At 43.7% G+C, this 15,618-nt stretch overlaps 2 protein-coding genes and 1 pseudogene across 3 annotated transcripts in view; 2 read left to right on the top strand and 1 right to left on the bottom strand.

The window, feature by feature from the left end:
- ZNF550 (zinc finger protein 550) overlaps positions 1-4,367 on the top strand; it is an 8,033-nt gene extending 3,666 nt beyond the window's left edge. The window contains exons 3-4 of the mRNA XM_034986329.1: positions 1,276-1,371; positions 2,289-4,367. Coding sequence (XP_034842220.1) covers positions 1,276-1,371; positions 2,289-3,280 — 1,088 coding nt within the window. The 3' untranslated portion in view covers positions 3,281-4,367. The remainder of the gene's footprint in view (positions 1-1,275; positions 1,372-2,288) is intronic.
- The window catches only part of LOC117997807 (zinc finger protein 418-like), a 33,966-nt gene continuing 21,633 nt past the window's right edge, over positions 3,286-15,618 (bottom strand). For both annotated transcript variants that reach the window (XM_034986230.1, XM_034986232.1), the window contains exon 5: positions 3,286-3,365. The gene's annotated coding sequence lies outside the window, so the exon portion shown is untranslated. The remainder of the gene's footprint in view (positions 3,366-15,618) is intronic.
- LOC117997905 lies at positions 4,882-5,446 on the top strand (annotated as a pseudogene).

The following is a 15,618-nucleotide window of genomic DNA, read 5'->3' as shown; positions in this document are numbered from 1 at the left end:
GTCAATTCTTAGATGAATCGTGATGAGTCATACATAGAAATATCAGGGGACCTTAGGCGTATGTAGCCAGGTGGTCATAATCCATCGTGGGTGCTTCAAAAAAGGCGTCTCAGGAAGTGACATTGGAACTGAGCCTTGAAGCTTGGAGGGGAGGTGGGGGAGGGGTTCCAGGTGGAGGAACCAGTACAAGAAGAGACCCTGAGGTGGGAGGGGGCTCAGCTCCTGGCAGAGCCAAAGGAGCGTCTGGTTCACCTTTTCTCCTGCCCCTCCCTGAGCTCCGGGCCAGGCATGTAGGACACACTGCTGACTGTTACCGAGACTTGTCCGAATGAGTCCTGGGCTGAGGATCAGAATCTGCTAGCTGATAGACTTCAGTGGGTCCTGGTGCCTCAGTCCTTGAAATTCTGTACAGAACCCACCTATCTGTTGAGCTGTGTCTGGCTGCACGAAACAAAAAAGCAAGCTTGAAACCGGCTTCCCCTGAAGGAAATCTCCCATCTCACCTAATGAGAAGCCCCAGGGTGGGGCTGGCCCCCAGGCTGAAGGTTGCAGCCACCAGTTCCATCCTCAGTGATGTGAAGGTTCTCTCTGCTCCTCTCCCTGGACCAGGCATCTCCCTGTTCCTCAGGCTGGCTCCCTTTTGGGCCTGTGGGGTGCTGCAGCCAGGACTGAGGAAGCAGCCCCCTTGTTCAGCCTCCCCTCACATTGGAATAAAGGCTTTGTCTTCAGCTCAGGTCACCTGCCTCTCTCAGATTACCAGTGATCAGAGATGCCATTCACCACTTTCTGCCCTGGCAGTTTTTAGTTCTCTCTGGGAGAGAGAATTCCCTAGGGAGAGCCAGAAATACTGTTGGCTAGGCCTCACCCCAGGCAGTTTTGTTTCTTTTGGTTTGAGGTTGGAATCAAGCATCCCTAAGTGGTTCTGAAGTACAGGGTGTTTGAGAACAGTGACTTAGATTAATTACAGAATCCCTTCTGGAAGGAGGGGCTCCCCTTCCCAGGGTCTCTTGGCTGTGTGTGAAAGTGGTGTGCCCCTGAGTAGGATTGGCTTCTGTCGATGAGGTTCAAGGACACTGATGTTGTCTGGACAGACAGCACCACCCTCTATGGCAGTTGCAGCCCAGGAATTGGATTTGTGCAGTTGGTTTCCAGGTCATAGGTCAGCATTTTCTCCACAGCTTCATTCAGTTCTTGTCCCTGCCATGAAGTCCCAGAGGGGATGGAGATACTGCTTTCTTCTCATACACCATGACCTATTTCTTTCTTCATCAACAGGGCATCCGGTTCCCAAACCAGAGTTGACCCATCTACTGGAGCACGGGCAGGAACTATGGACAGGAAAGAGAGGCCTCTCCCGTAGCACCTGCTCAGGTAGGAGGGGACAGCTGGTCAGGTGGAGTCATGGGAGCCTTCAGCATGTAAGGAACCAGTGCCTCTGAACTTCTTTGTGAAACTCTTAGTGACCTCTTGGTCACATTCATGGAGAACATGAATGAGATGGAGTCTCCTAGTCTCTCAGATGAGGAAATCATGCTTTGAAGAAAAAAGTAACCTGTTCAAGATCACTCACTTGGTAGAGGCAGGACTGGACCAATGGCTTTCTGGCTCCAGAGCCCTCTTAACCACAACATGATGCCTCCCAGCAGAGCAGAAGCTTGTCTTTTATACCATTTATCCCTGAGTGTCCCTCCATCCCTCTTCTTCAGTCTTAATTCTCTTCCTTTTATGGTGATCCCACTTCATTGTTGGCTTCACCAGGCATCTGGGGCCCTTTCTTCCTTTAATTGTTCAGCACTCTCCAGGAGTGACTCTACTTATGCTTGCTCCTCCCATTCCAACCCAGTGCTCCCTTCCTCTTTCTCTCTCTGGCAATTCTGATTCTCCATTAGGACCTAGTTCATGGGACACTTCTGGGAAGATGACCTCTTTTTTGTCCCAGTCCTGTTCGGTGCCACTTCTGTGTACTCTCTTAACACCAAGAGACATCAGTTCTTGAAGCAAATACCCCACAGACAGTGTTATGTCCTCCCTCCCCTCCTCTGGACTGTGAGGAGGGGTTTCCACTCCAGATCCTCGGTTCCCTGGTCCAGCCTGTCCTCTGGATTTTCCCTTTAATGGTGTCAAGGGTACAAGGACCAGAGACAGTCCTTGGAAACCCAGGAACAGAGCTGTGGAACACAGCAATCCCAGGGTACTGTTTCATCCTCAGTTTCCCACTGAAGTGTTGAATTTGTTTCTTCTGTATTGAGTCACTAAAAGTTCCCCTCTCTGTGTTGGCTTCTCTGCAGGTGACAGTGCAAAACTTCAGACCAGGGACCCAAGCACTTCTCAGCTGGTTTTGTCTGAGGGAGCCTTGCTCCAGGGAAGCCTGACTCAGGGATCTTCAAGGGACTCCAGGTTGGCGCACGCCAGGGTTTGGGAAGGGCTTTTGGAAATGCAGAAAGGTCAACTGAAGCCTGGGACAGATGCTCAAAAGGAGACCCATCTTGGGAGAATGAGCCTTGAAGATGACGGTTTGGGGACAGATGATAGTCTGCACTCTCAGGGACACATTCTCCGTGAATGTGACCCACGGGGACCAGGTAAAGGCCACATGATTCATGCAGGGAATAATCTCTACAAATGCAAGCAGTGTGGGAAAGGTTTTAGCCGAAAGTGGTACCTTGTTCGACATCAGCGGGTTCACACTGGAATGAAGCCCTATGAATGCAATGCGTGTGGGAAAGCCTTTAGCCAGAGCTCAACCCTTATTCGGCACTACCTCATTCACACCGGGGAGAAACCATACAAGTGCATGGAGTGTGGGAAGGCCTTCAAACGCAGGTCCTACCTCATGCAGCACCATCCGATTCACACTGGAGAGAAGCCCTACGAGTGTAGTAAGTGTCGAAAGGCCTTCACCCACCGCTCTACTTTTATTCGGCATAACAGGACCCACACCGGAGAAAAGCCCTTTGAGTGCAAAGAATGTGAGAAATCATTCAGCAACAGAGCACACCTGATTCAGCACTACATCATCCACACTGGAGAGAAGCCCTACGAGTGCATGGAGTGTGGGAAGGCCTTCCGATGCAGCTCAGAACTCATGCAGCACCAGCGGGTTCACACTGGGGAGAAGCCCTATGAGTGTGCCCAGTGTGGGAAAGCCTTTCATCGGAGCACGTACCTCATTCAGCACTCCATCATCCACACGGGGGAGACGCCATACAAGTGTCTGGAGTGTGGGAAGGCCTTCAAACGCAGGTCACACCTCCTGCAGCACCAGCGGGTTCATACTTGAGAGAAGCCCCCTCAGTGCCATGAATGTAGAAAGGCCTTCACCCACTGCTCCTGCTCCTCTTTTGTCCTTCATAAGGGGATCCACACTGGAGGAAGAAAAACAAAAACCAAAACCCTTTCAGTGTAAAGAATTTTTGTTGGCTCTTCAAACACATGAGTAGTCACACTGGAGATGACGCCTGTGATGCAGTGAACACGAGAAAGCCTCCAGCCACGGCTCCGCCCCCACTCATCATTGGATTCATACCGGAGAAAATTTCGAGAAGGCAGGTCACCCATGGGTCCACCTCTGTCAACATCAGAGAAAGCCCTGGGGAAACACATTCTGAACGCAACTACTGAGGAGTCTTTAGCCAGAAGACTCTTACTTACCATCTGAGAATTCATAATGATCAGGAACCACATCGATGTCATTGCTGTGAGAAAACCTGTGGACAGGTCAGCACTTACTGTTATGTCAAGAGTCAGATGGAATGGGACACAGTGTGGGCCTTAATGTGCCCATGAGAAGCATGTGGGAGACGGACAGTGGGTACTGTGCACTTACAAAGACCTCCGGCCACCGATCTGCTCCTTGGTTGACACTTAGACAGCCATCTTAGCATTATTTTTAAAAGAAGAATAAAAAGAAGGGGATGGAAACCTAGACTCTAAACTGAAAAAAACAAATGTCTTCACAAACTCTTTCAGATTTCCCTGCCAAACCTATTAGTTTTTCATCAGTTTCATTATTTTGGTGGGGGAATGTTTGAGAGAAAGGGTCTCAGCCCTTTGTTTTTATGTGTGTGCACTGCTCTCCTGTATCCGGAAGCTTGGACAGTGAAGGCAGCTCTACAGACATTTGCTAGAAGCCTTGTTCCACATCTCTACCCTCAAGGAGCATCATTTTTTGTGAGAAATATGAAGGCTGAGTCATGAGATACTTGAACTTAGAAGAAGTTAGAATTCTGAAAATAACATCACATGCCACTTGCTTCTGATGTTGTCTGAAGGATCTGCATACAACAGCCACATTAAAACATGCTCCCTCCAGACTGTTTAAGGCTTTGATATTTTTAAGTAAAACTCCTTGTTTGTGTGGTTTTTCAGTGCCTGCTGTTCTCCGTCACTTTTTGATTCCATTCTGCTCTTTTGTTTTCTGTATTTTTCCCCTGATGGTGTGGGTGTGGCCTTCTCAGTTGGGGCCTAATTCCTTCCTATTCTTGGGGTTTCACAGGTTAATCCCATGTAGAGGACTGTGCATTCTCAAGTCCCCCTCCACAGCTTTCTAGGGGTTGAATTACTGCTAAAACCAGTGAAATAAAACACTCTGCTGGGGTAAATTCATGATTAAGCCCAGAAAAACAAACACAGTATTCTCATTGATCTTACAAATGGTTGTGTAGGGCGCCTGGGTGGCTCAGTTGGTTAAGCGACTGCCTTCGGCTCAGGTCATGATCCTGGAGTCCCGGGATCGAGTCCCGCATCGGGCTCCCTGCTCAGCGAGGAGCCTGCTTCTCCCTCTGACCCTCCCCCCTCTCATGCTCTCTATCTCATTCTCTCTCTCATATAAATAAATAAAATCTTTAAAAAGAATAAAAAAAACAAAACAAAAACAAACAAAAAAACCAAATGGTTGTGTGAAGTTCTGTTTCAAAATAAAGTGCCAGCCCATGGCCGCGCCTCCCGGGGCCCCTGCCCACCGAGCACAGCGAGCCCTCCCGATGGCAGGCTGCGAGGAGGTGAGCGTGTCCGGCTTGGAGGAGTTCCGCCGGGCCGTGGAGCAGCACCACGACAAGACCATCTTCGCCTACTTCACTGGCTCTAAGGACGCTGGGGGGAAGAGCTGCTGCCCTGACTGCGTGCAGGCTGAACCGGTCGTACGAGAGGGGCTGAAGCGTATTAGTGAAGGATGTGTGTTCATCTACTGCCGAGTGGGAGAGAAACCTGACTGGAAAGATCCAAATAATGACTTCAGAAGAAACCTGGAAGGGAGTGCAGTGCCTACACTACTTGAGTATGGAACACCTCAAAACTGGTGGCATCTCAGTGCCTTCAGGCCAACCTCGTGCCAATGCTATTCTCTGAAGATTAAGATTTGATGGTGGCAATTGTGTCTGGATTTCCTGATTTCCTCTTAGTGTAAAGGCAATTGCATACTTGCTTTGAATTCACGTTAGCAATAAATAAATGATGATGTAAAAAAATAAATAAATGAAGCGCCAGGGATTTGAACAGGAGATGCTGGTTGTGTACATGTGGGTGTCGGGTTTGTGTGGGCCTCACAGTTGCCACCATGAACTTACCATTCCCTGTGTGCCCGCATTGGCTGTGGTCATTTTACATTCATCCTGTGGACTTCCCTTCAAGACTAGTTTTCAGGGTACACAAGATAATGTTAATGGGTTAAAAATGTACAGAAAAATAGAAAGTGATCATTTCCTCACTTGGAGCTTTCCTCAGCGCCTTTAAAAGACTACACAGTTCACATTTTCATAGTGGGCATGCACCTTTTTTGTGGTACACACAGTATGGCTGCACTTCTTGATGAGTTAATAAGAGCTTTTGTTTGGATAGTGTGCAGTTTCCTGTCCTTCAGAAAGGAGAGTTGACTCAAAGCCCCCTGCCCTCTTCTGTGCTCTCTCTGGAGGGTGTATCGTAGCTGTGGTCATACTTGTGACTGAGCCTTGAGTTCAAGAGAGTTGGAGAAACCCCCTCTGGAAGCATCTTGGTTTTTATCAAAGGTTCTCCTTTGCCTGCCTGGGATGCTGACCCCAGTTTGTCCCAAAGCAGGAGTGATGCATTTTCCACTAGATGAAGGACATCTGAGGATTTGTTCCCTCAACTTCAAGGTTTTTCCATACAGTCTTGGTATGTTCAGTGCCAGGTCCTACTATACACTTGCTGCTGTGCTCAGCAGGGTTCTCCTGAGACCCCCATCCTTCATCTACATGACCACTTAGTGTGTTCTGGGCACACTGTGAGGAGTGGGGCACCTGGGCGACTGAGATGGGAATCCTGTCCTTGAGCAGGGAGGGAGTTTAATGCCTGGTGTAGGTGAGCAGAGTACACTGAAATCTAAAAAGAGAAGGAAATTGAGCACATGGCTTTGTTGGATTCTTAATCACCTTGAAAATTTTGTCTCCAAAGTAGGATTCTTCTCCATTCTTGAGTGCACTCAGGGTACTGAGCCTGAAGGGCGGGTGGTAGTGAATTAGTAAAGTTAGGATAAGTAGCAGAGTGGATTCTTACAAATGTCACAAAAGGTGACATTTAGTGCTCCAAAAAATCATTTACTGTATATCTTATGTGAGTCTCGGACTCTTTTAGGTATATGAAATGCACAAAACACCAAAAGAATTTTGCCCTCGTAGAACCTACATTCTGGGTGAGAAAACAGCAATGTTCTTTAACTTCCATAGCATGTTAGAAGGGAATAGGTTCTGTGGAAAAGAGAAAAGCAGGACAGCGGTGAAGAAAAACACAGGAGAGGGAAGAGTCCCAACATTAAGACTGTTCACATTAGGGCTGGTATGGATGATGTGTCTGGCATGTATTTTAAAGAGGTGAAAGAACAATCTATTTCTTCCTTTCTAATGCATATACGTATACATTTTTTCTTGCCATACAACACTAGGTAGTTTCCGTAATGTTGAAGGCCAGGAGATCCCAATTATTTTTCTTTTGTCTCTGATCTTGGGTGAAATATTAACATATGTATGGCGTGTGTTGTAGAATTTTTTTCAATGTTTAAGGAAAATCCATTCTATACTTTCTGGTTTTTTGTTTTTTTTTTTAAAGCCAAAGAATGGGTGAATTAGCATCAAATTATATTTTATGCATCATCTGAGTTGATTATGATACCATTTTTTTTAAAGATTTTATTTATTTATTTGAGAGAGAGAATGAGATAGAGAGAGCATGAGAGTGGGGAGGGTCAGAGGGAGAAGCAGACTCCCCGCTGAGCAGGGAGCCTGATGTGGGACTCGATCCCGGGACTCCAGGATCATGACCTGAGCCGAAGGCAGTCGCTTAACCAACTGAGCCACCCAGGTGCCCTATGATACCATTTTGTATGAAGTGGTAAAATGTATTGATTTTTGAATTTTTAAATTTTTCAGCTTTAAACTTACAGTAAGTACAAGAATAGTACAAAATACTCTTGTATAAATTCTACCCAGATTAAACAATTGTTTGTTTTGCATCTTTTGTTTTATTAGTCTCTCCCCGCATACATGTGCATATGTGTGTTTCTGAACAATCTGAATTAATGGGTAAATATATTGCCTCTGTACAAGTGAATGCTTCAGTGCATGCTTCCTAAGGGCACATCTTATATTATCAGAATATTATCATAATCAGGAAATTCAGTATTGGTAAAATACTATTATGTAATCCACGGGGCATGTTCAAATATTACCATTTGTCCTAATATTGCCCCTTGGTGTCTTTAGGGGTCCATGACCAAACCCAGAACAGCATGAGGCATTTTGTTGTCATTGCTCTCCACTCCTTTAATGAAAGTTAATTAGCCTTTGAGTTCCTTGGATATGATAGCTCATGAATTTTGTAGAATTTCCATTTGTTTCTCTGATGTTTCCTAATGATATTTTCCTTTTGCATTGTTTACACTGAAATCACAGAAGTGATACTGTATCTTTCATAGTACTTCATATCAGGAGGCACATGGTGTCCATGTTTACCAATACAGATAGTAACTTTAGTCACTTCTGTATGTTTGTGTTCTTGACTTAAGAATTACTATTTCCCTTTATTTTTTGTAACATTTAAGAGTTTATTTGAGCAAAAATTGATTCAAATCGGGCAGCATCTAATCTGGCAGATAGAAGGGAACTCCAAGGAGCTGTACAAAATGAAATACTTTTGGGGTGCCGGGGTGGCCCAGTTGTTAAGTGTCTGCATTCGGCTCAGGTCATGATCCCAGAGTCCTGGGGTCGAGCCCCGCATCGGGCCCCTGCTCGGCGGGAATCCTGCTTCTCCCTCTCCCACTCCCCCTGCTGTGTTACCTCTCTTGCTGTCTCTCTGCCAAATAAATAAAATCTTAAAAAACAAAATGAGGGCGCCTGGGGGGCTCAGTTGGTTAAGCGACTGCCTTCGGCTCAGGTCATGATCCTGGAGTCCCTGGATTGAGTCCCGCATCGGGCTCCCTGCTTGGCAGGGAGTCTGCTTCGTCCTCTGACCCTATCCCCTCTCATGTGTTCTCTCTCTCTCAAATAAATAAATAAAATCTTTAAAAAAAAAAAAACCCAAAATGAAATACTTCTATAAGGGAGAAGGAAGTTGGGACAAGAAGTCATCCTAGGCAAAAAGTGGGTTGGTTCCTACAAGGTCACTTTCCTTCAGGAGATGGCTGGAGTCCATCAGGCAAAGTACCTGACTAGTGCTGATCAGGAGATCCTGATGGTTTACGGTTCCATTTTTGGGAGAGCCAAACTGTAATGAAGTCTTGGTTTGGTGACATAGGGCTTAACATAAGGGACTCCATGTTGGGCCTGTTGTTTTATTTCCCTTTATTTTTAGTATGTAATTATTCAGAAGATGTTTTGAAACTGCGTGAATATACTGATCCACATCAGTATTTCACCCCATAGTTTTAGCCACCACTGATGATTTTCAAATCCCAACAGTCGTCCCACATTTATTTATTTATTTATTTATTTATTTATTTTTTAAGATTTTATTTATTTATTTGACAGAGAGAGAGTGAGCACAAGTAGGCAGAGCAGCGGGCAGAGGGAGAGGGAGAAGCAGGCCTCCCACCGAGCAAGGAGCCCGATGCGGGGCTCGATCCCAGGACCCCGGGATCATGACCCGAGCTGAAGGCAGACACTTAACGGACTGAGCCACCCAGGCGCCCCTCGTCCCACATTTATTAGTTGGCATTCTATTTGGGAAGTAAGTTTCCCAACGGATTGTTCACTCATTTTTTATTAATATATGTCAGTATGGAATAATGCACACTTAAATATATAAGTGGGCCATTCATTGTGATGCTTAAATCTTCCCAGGTTGGGCTCAGGGGAGCTCCTTCCAGCTTGCTTCTTTGTCCCTTTGTGACATCACCGTCACACTGTGGGCTCAACTTTCTGGTACAAAAGAGATTACAGTTTCACCTTATAACTTTCCTTATCCTACCAGGAATCAGTCTTTTCTTCAAGGAGGTTTTCTTCTTTTTGGTAGAGACCAGCACTGAGAAATCAAGAACTGGGTACATGGTGTGCTTCTAGGCCACCTTTGACTACACAGAGTGTACTTTATTGTTTTTTTTTAAGATTTTAATTTTTAATTAATTAATTTATTTATTTGCGAGAGAGAGAATGAGAGACAGAGAGCATGAGAGGGAAGAGGGTCAGAGGGAGAAGCAGACTCCCTGCTGAGCAGGGAGCCTGATGCAGGACTCGATCCCGGGACTCCGGGATCATGACCTGAGCCGAAGGCAGTCGCTTAACCAACTGAGCCACCCAGGCGCCCCTAAGATTTTTAAAAAATCTATTTATTTGACAGAGACAGCGAGAGAGGGAACACAAGCAGGGGGAGTGGGAGAGGGAGAAGCAGGCTTCCCGCGGAGCAGGGAGCCTGATGCAGGGCTCGATCTCAGGACCCTGGGATCATGACCTGAGCTGAAGGCAGACGCTTAATGACTGAGCCACCCAGGTGCCCCTAGAGTGTACTTTTTAAAAAATATTTTATTTAGGGCGCCTGGGTGGCTCAGTTGGTTAAGCGACTTCCTTCGGCTCAGGTCATGATCCTGGAGTCCCGGGATCGAGTCCCACATCGGGCTCCCTGCTCAGCGGGGAGTCTGCTTCCCCCTCTGCCCTCTTCCCTCTCGTGCTGTCTCTCATTCTCTCTCTCTCTCAAATAAATAAATAAAATCTTAAAAAAATATATTTTATTTATTTGAGAGAGAGTGTGAGTGGGGAGAGGGGCAGAGGGGGAGGAAGAGGGAAAGGGAGAGAATCTCAAGCAGACTCCTGGCTGATTGTGGAGCCCCACAAGGGGCTTGATCTCACAATCCTGAGATCATGACCTGAACTGAAACCCAAGAGTTGGACGCTTAAACAACTGAGCCACCCAGGAGCCCCTGACGTCAGAGTTTATGTTCATAGATGCTACCCATGCCATGACAGAACCAAAACCACTGAAGTTCAGGAAATGTTTTAAGCTTTTTTAAAGTAGGCTCCACACCCAACATGGGAGTAGAACTCATGACCCCAAGATCAAGAGTTACATGCTCTACCAACTGAGCCAGCCAGGTGCCCCAGTGTTTTAAACTTTTTTTTCCTTTTATTTAAAATTTAAATTCTAGTTAGTTGACGTACAGTTCAATATTGGTTTCAGGAGTAGAGTTCAGTGGTTCATCATTTGCACATACCACCCAGTGCTCATCATAACAAGTGCCCTCCTTAATATCCATCACCCACCTCCCTCCACCAACCCTTGGGAATACACAAATAACTGTACAATTTGAGGACTGACAAATGCATTTACCCATGAAACAACTTCCCAATCAAGGTATAGAACAAATCCATGATTCCAGAGAAGGCCCACATGCCTGATTCAGTAAATCTGTGAAAGTCAAATCGCTTTCCTTATTTTTTCATTGTAGTTGTTTGCTTTTTCTCTCATTGATATCTAAACTTTGCCTGTCCTGAGTTTTATGAAATGGAAATCTTTAATTGGAAATATTAACTATATTTATCAATTTTAATTAAGATTTTTTACTTTCTCTGGATTTTTTAAAAAAGATTTTATTTATTTATTAGAATGAGGGGGGTGGAGGTGGGCAGAGGGAGAAGTAGGCTCCCTGCTGAGTAGGGAGCCCCAATGTAGGGGCTTGATCCCAGGACCCCAGGATCATGATCTGAGGTGAAGGCAGATGCTTAACCAACTGAGCCACCCAGGCACCTCATGGATTTTTTAATTAATTATCTAGTAACAAAATTATGCTCCTAGCATTTTTAAAAATTAGTTTTAGTTTTAGCAAAACAACATTAAATCTATGTTTCTGTAAAGGATATTGAAGCAAAATTAAGAACTTTTAATATATTAGAATCAGGATGAAATAACAGCAAAGAAACACTGCAGACTGAAATAGAAATTCTGCAAATAATTCAATTCACAAAATACCTTATGTAATGTAATACCAGTTGAATAGCAATTTTTCCAAAATCCCGCTAGTAATTACAAAATATTTCTAATTAATAAATAAAATGTAAAGTATTCAATGAAGAGAATTGGCCCTGACAAACAAAATATATTAACAAGTTTTTATGCCAAATGGGTGAAGGGGAGGGGGAGGTACAGGCTTTCAGCTATGGAATAAATAAGTCACAGGAATAAAAGGCAGCATAGGGAATATAGTCACTGATAAGGTAACAATGTTGTACAGTGACAGACAATCGCTACAGTTGTAGTAAGCACAGCATAACATACAGACTTGTCCACACACCTGAAACTAATGTAACATTGTGTGTCAACTACACTCAGAAAAAAAAAAAAAGACAAAAAATTGAGGATTGTTTCAATGGTACAGAACAGGGAGCCTATGAAACAAACGATTGGTGATAGATGATGGCTAGATGGATGGATAGCTAGCTAGCTAGATGGATGACAGGTAAGTGACAAGTGACAGGTGATAGATGAAGAAAAAAGAAAATTTAGTGAACATACGGCATTAAAATATTTGAGTATTTAACTGAAACACAGAGGTAAGTTTTTACCTGGTACATCAGAGAGTTTTAGAAAATAATATACTCGATCTAAAATATCCTGCTATATATTTACAATGTGGAATAGGGCAAATCATTACTACATATAGCACAGACCAGAGGACACTTAATTAAAACTGAAATAACAGTGAAATTACTAATATGCCACAAGCAAATTAAAATGAAACTTAAAGAAAATATTTAAATATGGAATATTTAAAAGAGGAAACTATCAATAATCTCCTGGTACTGATATTAATCAGTTGGGTTAACCAAAAAAATGCTGTAATGTATAGGAACAGACAGTATTAAAAAATAATAAGCTCAGAAGGCATGTTCATAATGAGCAGAAAATTGCAAACAAAAATGATGCTCGATTATGTTCAACTATAACATATGAATTTGCTCAGATTGTATTTTGGATCAAATCCCTGTGATTTAAATTTTACATATTTTTCATTCTCTATCACAAACCGTAATTGATCAAACATGACTTAATATTGGGAATCCTTTCAAATAGCCTGAAAATTTAAAGATGTCAAAAACCTGAGTGGAGAATATTCAAAGGCTTATATGATATCTAATCTGGTATGATTTTATAACCCATTTTTACCTCAATTGCATTTTTAAAGCCTCTTCACTTTTCATGTTTTTGGAGACATGCAATTTAGGATTTACAGAAATAAGACTTTTTTGGCAATACACGTCAGTAGTTGTCATTACATTAAATCACATTTGACAATTTATTGTCATAAAGGACTTCATAGTATTCCCTCATTATTCTTTTAATACCTATAGAATCTGTAGTGATGTCACTTCTAACATTTCTGACATTGGAAATTTGTGTATCCCCTCTTTTTTGTATGATCAATTTGGATAGAGGTTCATCAATTTATTGATCTTAAAGCCTTGGGTTTCACTAATTTTCTCTAGAGTTCTTCATTTTCTATTGCATTCATTTTTATTTTATCTTTATTATTTTCTTCTGCTTTCCCTGGATTTCATTTCTCTTTTTCTGGTTTCTAAAGGTGGAAGCTGAGATCCTTGATTTGAGACCTTTCTTTTTTTAAAGTAGGTTCCACACCCAATGTGGGGCTCAAACTCACCACCCCGAGATCAAGAGTCACATGCTCCACCAAATGAGGCAGCCAGGCACCCATAGACCTTTATTTATTTTTTTTTTTAAGATTTTATTTATTTATTTGACAGAGAGAGACACAGGGAGAGAGGGAACACAAGCAGGGGGAGTGGGAGAGGGAGAAACAGCCTCCCCGCTGAGCAGGGAGCCCGATGCGGGGCTCGATCCCAGGACCCTGGGACCATGACCTGAGCTGAAGGCAGACGCTTAACAACTGAGCCACCCAGGCGCCCCTTTTTCTGTGTTTAATGTGATAAATTTTCCTTGAAGTACTGCTTTAGAAGCCTCCCACAAATTTTCTTATGTGGAGGGCTTTTTCCCCCCATTCAGTACAGAATACTTTTCTCCAAGAAATTAAAAAAAATTTTTTTGGTGTGTGTGTGTGTGACAAGGAGAGAGAGTCATTAAACTTAAGAGCTTCTACAAAAGTGCTATTGCAAATATGGCTATTGCCATACCTCTTCGTCCATTATAAAATATGCCCCTGAGACTGTGAACAAAACCAGGATGCCTACTCTCTGCACTTGTATCCAGTATTAATATTGATGTTCTTACCTAGTGCAATAAAACAAGAAAATGGATATGTAACATTTGGAAAGGAATAAATAAGGAATTTATCACTAGCCACCTTAACATTTTCCCCCAAATTTCATCTTCACTGAGTACTACTTTGGAGGTCCAATTTACCTTTTGTAATCCTTCCCTACCCCCTCTACTTGTCTTCACCCAATCTGGTTTTCTCCTTCCATGAGACCTATTACCTTCTAAGACACTATGTAACTCAACTTAGACCCATTGCTTGTCTGTTTCCCTTAATCAGAATGCAATTTCCTTAAGGAAACATTCCTTGTTTATGTTCAGTGCACTCATATATCACATACCTAGGAATGTGTCTGACCCACAAAAGGTACACCATAAGTACCTGCTAAAGCACTGACCAACGTAACACAGAGTTCCCGTTCTTTCTAACCCTGCAGATCCAGTAGGGTCTCTCCTTTCAATTTCAGTACCGTCAGGTCAGTACCGTCAGGTCTCTCAGAATGGGAAAGAAATCATAGTTTGGATATAAACACTGAATTGACTAAGTGGATAAGATGTGCTCAGCTTAGTTCTCTCACTTAGTAGATTTCAGCGTCTTCTGTTCAATTTCCATTAGGATTTTTGCTCTCCCCATCCTGTTCTGCCATTCCTGTTGGATATCTCCATCAATCACTTTTAATAGCGTTCAGTGATATGCACAATTCATAAATGTTTTCCAGAAATAATCTTAAATCCCCAGCAGACACTGTCAGTGCAATTGTAGGTGAAATGATAATCACTTTCCAGCAAGCAGGTGAAATCACGGAATCTCACATCCGTCACCTCAGGGTCCAGAAGCCCCTTTCCACCCCTGCAGAGGTTCCATCACTGTAACCACTGCCCTCACAGCTCACACCAGTTGGGTTAGTAGCTGTTTTTTTCCAGTTCTTCATTATTATGAGGAATTTATCTCAGGAAATCCAGGGATACGCATTCTCTTAAAAGCATGAGGCTTTCTGAAATCGAAACATAAAAAAACTGAGGGGCAGGGGAGACATTTGCTCTTGGAACCAGCTGAGGAAGACAGAGGCTCTTGCCACTCTTGTCCACCTGCCTCAGGGCCACCCCAGCTGCTCCCTCTCCCTCAGTTACAGCCCTTGTGAAACCGTCTCTCACTTGTCTGCAGCACACTGCACCTCACAGGCTCCACTCTGGAGGCTTCGCACTGCGGGCGTGTGACCAGCAGTCGGACAAGAGGAGCTCCCAGATGACGAGCGTCCGAGTGCCCGCTGGTGGGATGCCTAAGTACCTCCGGCGACGCTGCTCTCCGTTGTGCGCAGGGGAGGTGGCATGCAGTGCTAACTAAAGTCTAATATGTTTCTAAATTTCTCTCATTTGTAAACATTCATATCTCATTTACAGAAAACAATGTCTCATTTGTTTGCATGACAGAAACAGAATTTTTATGGTAAGAAAAATGTGGAAAGGACCCCTGAGTAGCTCAGTTGGTTAAGCGGCTGCCTTTGGCTCAGGTCATGATCTCAGGGTCCTGAGCTAAAGCCCCGTGTCAGGCTCCCTGCTCAGTGGGGAGTCTGCATCTTCCTCTCCCTCTGCTGCTTCCCCTGCTTGTGCTCTCTCGCTCACGCTCTCTCTCTTTCAAATGAATAAATAAAATCTTTAAAAATATATATTAAAATAAGGTGGCAAAAAGTTTGTGGGGAACAGACAAAAGGAATAATCAGGACTTTAATCACCTCAAAATACAAATGTTACTCTGACAGGTAACCAGATTTTAAAGGTGCTTCAATAGTCTCCTTCTTGTACAAATCTGACATTCTCTCTACCCTCTAGGGACCACGGCTATCCCTTTGGATCCATCATATCTATATCTAAAATCATCTATCTACCTATCTCTATCATCCATCATTCTATCTATCTATCTATCTATCTATCTATCTATCTATCTATCTATCT

This window comes from Mirounga leonina, unplaced genomic scaffold (genome assembly GCF_011800145.1).
Source record: "Mirounga leonina isolate KUSES-001 unplaced genomic scaffold, KU_Mleo_1.0 Mir_376, whole genome shotgun sequence".
In the NCBI taxonomy this organism is placed as follows: Eukaryota; Metazoa; Chordata; class Mammalia; order Carnivora; family Phocidae; genus Mirounga; species Mirounga leonina.
The sequence above is the reverse complement of the archived record's forward strand: the minus strand, read 5'-3'. Positions and strand labels throughout refer to the sequence as shown.